Raw genomic sequence first — 4,508 nt, 5'->3', positions numbered from 1 at the left:
TCACAGGATCATCACGTGCTTGTGTTCTCCTGACGTAATGACATAATGACGTAATGACATTTCCATGAGTCTAATCACAGCAGCTGTAAAGATATGTGATATGCAGCAGCCTCTAGTGGCAGGTGGTGGTATGACAATAACAGCCTGGACTTCCTTTAATATGAATATATATAAACATTAGTATGTTTATGTACCATCATTTTAACAAACATTATCCCAAAACAATTAAATAATTCCTTTTCTGTTATTAGTGTGATATTTTGAGATGGAAGTACTTTTGAGTGTACACGATACTTTATGTCACCCAAATGTTGTACCATGTTTTTGTTTGTTAACTTAAATTTACATTGGAGAATATTTATTTTATATTTATTTGTTTACATATGAACCAAATATGTGATAGTACGTGTACATTGATACTACTTGTTTAATGTGTACATTTATACATAAACACGCTAATACTACTTATATAAACTGTACATTTATAAATATACATGCTTATACTATTTGTATAAACTGTACATTTATACATGTACACACTAATACTACTTGTATGAATTGTACATTTATACATGTATACACTAATAGTACTTGTATAAACTGTACATTTATACATGTACACACTAATACTACTTGTATAAACTGTACATTTATACATGTATACACTAATACTACTTGTATAAACTGTACATTTATACACTAATACTACTTGTATAAACTGTAAATTTATACACTAATAGTACTTTTATAAACTGTACATTTATACACTAATACTACTTGTATAAACTGTACATTTATACATGTATACACTAATGCTACTTGTATAAACTGTACATTTATACACTAATACTACTTGTATAAACTGTACATTTATACATGTATACACTAATACTACTTGTATAAACTGTACATTTATACACTAATAGTACTTGTATAAACTGTACATTTATACACTAATACTACTTGTATAAACTGTACATTTATACATGTATACACTAATACTACTTGTATAAACTGTACATTTATACACTAATACTACTTGTATAAACTGTAAATTTATACACTAATAGTACTTTTATAAACTGTACATTTATACACTAATACTACTTGTATAAACTGTACATTTATACATGTATACACTAATACTACTTGTATAAACTGTACATTTATACACTAATACTACTTGTATAAACTGTACATTTATACATGTATACACTAATACTACTTGTATAAACTGTACATTTATACACTAATAGTACTTGTATAAACTGTACATTTATACACTAATACTACTTGTATAAACTGTACATTTATACATGTATACACTAATAGTACTTGTATAAACTGTACATTTATACACTAATAGTACTTGTATAAACTGTACATTTATACATGTACACACTAATAGTACTTGTGTAAACTGTACATTTATACATGTATACACTAATACTACTTGTATAAACTGTACATTTATACATGTATACACTAATAGTACTTGTATAAACTGTACATTTATACACTAACAGTACTTGTATAAACTGTACATTTATACACTAATAGTACTTGTGTAAACTGTACATTTATACATGTATACACTAACAGTACTTGTATAAACTGTACATTTATACATGTATACACTAATACTACTTGTATAAACTGTACATTTATACACATATACACTAATAGTACTTGTATAAACTGTACATTTATACACTAATAGTACTTGTATAAACTGTACATTTATACATGTATACACTAATACTACTTGTATAAACTGTACATTTATACATGTATACACTAATAGTACTTGTATAAACTGTACATTTATACACTAATAGTACTTGTGTAAACTATACATTTATACATGTACACACTAATACTACTTGTATAAACTGTACATTTATACATGTATACACGCTAATACTAGTTGTATAAACTGTACATTTATACATGTAGAGCGTAATACAACTCGTGTATAATTAGACATGTAGTACTAGGTGTGTATAGTGTACATGTGTATGTAGATAGTGAAGAAGAGGAGTGAAGTAGTCAGGTGTATTTCCAAGGGGAGTACAGGAGGAGGAGGAGCGGAGGTGATGTCTACTCAGCTGCTCAGTGTGCGGCACAATCACTGCAACACAATCACTGCAACACAATCACTGCAACACAATCACTGCAACACAATCACTGCAACACAATCACTGCAACACAATCACTGCAACACAATCACTGCAACACAATCACTGCAACACAAAGAGTGCAAGACAAAGAGTGCAACACAAAGAGTGCAACACAAAGAGTGCAAGACAAAGAGTGCAAGACAAAGAAAGAGTGCAACAATCTTTGTATGATGTGGAAGAAAGAAGGTTTTAAGAAGTGCAGAAGTGCAACTTTCAGCATTGATGGATTTAACTTCACTATTGGTAAGTACTACAACATTTTTATAGTTGTATCACCTCTATACATGTGTACTTCTTCTAGTATACTTAGTCAGGTACATGTACTGTATATACTTCTTGTAGTATACTTAGTCATGTACATGTCTATACTTGTTGTATACTTGCTCATAGACATGTCTATACTTGTAGTATACTTGGTGATAAACATGTATATGTCTATACTTGTTGTAGTATACTTGCTCATATACATGTCTATACTTGTAGTATACTTGCTCATATACATGTATACGTCTATACTTCTTGTAGTATACTTGGTGATAAACATGTATATGTCTATACTTGTTGTAGTATACTTGCTCATATACATGTCTATACTTGTAGTATACTTGGTGATAAACATGTATATGTCTATACTTGTTGTAGTATACTTGCTCATATACATGTCTATACTTGTAGTATACTTGCTCATATACATGTATACGTCTATACTTCTTGTAGTATACTTGGTGATAAACATGTATATGTCTATACTTGTTGTAGTATACTTGCTCATATACATGTCTATACTTGTAGTATACTTGCTCATGTACATGTATACGTCCATACTTCTTGTAGTATACTTGGTTATAAACATGTATATGTCTATACTTGTTGTAGTATACTTGGTCATAAACATGTATATGTCTATACTTGTAGTATACTTGGTCATAAACATGTATATGTCTATACTTGTTGTAGTATACTTGGACATAAACATGTATATGTCTATACTTTTTGTAGTATACTTGGTCATAAACATGTATATGTCTATACTTGTTGTAGTATACTTGGTCATAAACATGTATATGTCTATACTTGTTGTAGTATACTTGGTCATAAACATGTATATGTCTATACTTGTTGTAGTATACTTGGTCATAAACATGTATATGTCTATACTTGTTGTAGTATACTTGGACATAAACATGTATATGTCTATACTTGTTGTAGTATACTTGGTCATAAACATGTATATGTCTATACCTGTTGTAGTATACTTGGACATAAACATGTATATGTCTATACTTGTTGTAGTATACTTGGTCATAAACATGTATATGTCTATATTTGTTGTAGTATACTTGGTTATAAACATGTATATGTCTATACTTGTAGTATACTTGGACATAAAGATGTATATGTCTATAGTTGTTGTAGTATACTTGGTCATAAACATGTATATGTCTATACTTGTTGTAGTATACTTGGTCATAAACATGTATATGTCTATACTTGTTGTAGTATACTTGGTCATAAACATGTATATGTCTATACTTCTTGTAGTATACTTGGACATAAACATGTATATGTCTATACTTGTTGTAGTATACTTGGAGATAAACATGTATATGTCTATATTTGTTGTACGTTTGTAGTATACTTGGACATAAACATGTATATGTCTATACTTGTTGTAGTATACTTGGACATAAACATGTATATGTCTATACTTGTTGTACGTTTGTAGTATACTTGGACATAAACATGTATATGTCTATAGTTGTTGTAGTATACTTGGTCATAAACATGTATATGTCTATACTTGTTGTAGTATACTTGGACATAAACATGTATATGCGTATACTTGTTGTAGTATACTTGGACATAAACATGTAAATGTCTATACTTCTTGTAGTATACTTGGTCATAAACATGTATATGTCTATACTTGTTGTACGTTTGTAGTATACTTGGACATAAACATGTATATGTCTATACTTGTTGTAGTATACTTGGTCATAAACATGTATATGTCTATACTTGTTGTACGTTTGTAGTATACTTGGACATAAACATGTATATGTCTATACTTGTTGTAGTATACTTGGACATAAACATGTATATGTCTATACTTGTTGTAGTATACTTGGACATAAACATGTAAATGTCTATACTTCTTGTAGTATACTTGGTCATAAACATGTATATGTCTATACTTGTTGTACGTTTGTAGTATACTTGGACATAAACATGTATATGTCTATACTTGTTGTAGTATACTTGGTCATAAACATGTATATGTCTATACTTGTTGTACGTTTGTAGTATACTTGGACATAAACATGTATA

General features: G+C 29.0%; 1 protein-coding gene across 5 annotated transcripts in view; it reads left to right on the top strand.

The window, feature by feature from the left end:
* Positions 1-4,508, top strand: part of LOC133630289 (dual specificity calcium/calmodulin-dependent 3',5'-cyclic nucleotide phosphodiesterase 1C-like) — a 77,558-nt gene that overhangs the window by 9,250 nt on the left and 63,800 nt on the right. Inside the window, exon 1 of one of the 5 annotated variants that reach the window (XM_062021823.1) lies at positions 2,199-2,423. The exons of the other annotated variants lie outside the window; for them this stretch is intronic. Coding sequence (XP_061877807.1) covers positions 2,348-2,423 — 76 coding nt within the window. The 5' untranslated portion in view covers positions 2,199-2,347. Of the gene's footprint in view, positions 1-2,198; positions 2,424-4,508 lie in introns of those variants that run through there. 5 annotated transcript variants of the gene reach the window in all.

Source organism: Entelurus aequoreus, linkage group LG15 (genome assembly GCF_033978785.1).
Source record: "Entelurus aequoreus isolate RoL-2023_Sb linkage group LG15, RoL_Eaeq_v1.1, whole genome shotgun sequence".
In the NCBI taxonomy this organism is placed as follows: Eukaryota; Metazoa; Chordata; class Actinopteri; order Syngnathiformes; family Syngnathidae; genus Entelurus; species Entelurus aequoreus.
This window is presented reverse-complemented; position numbering and strand designations above follow the sequence as displayed.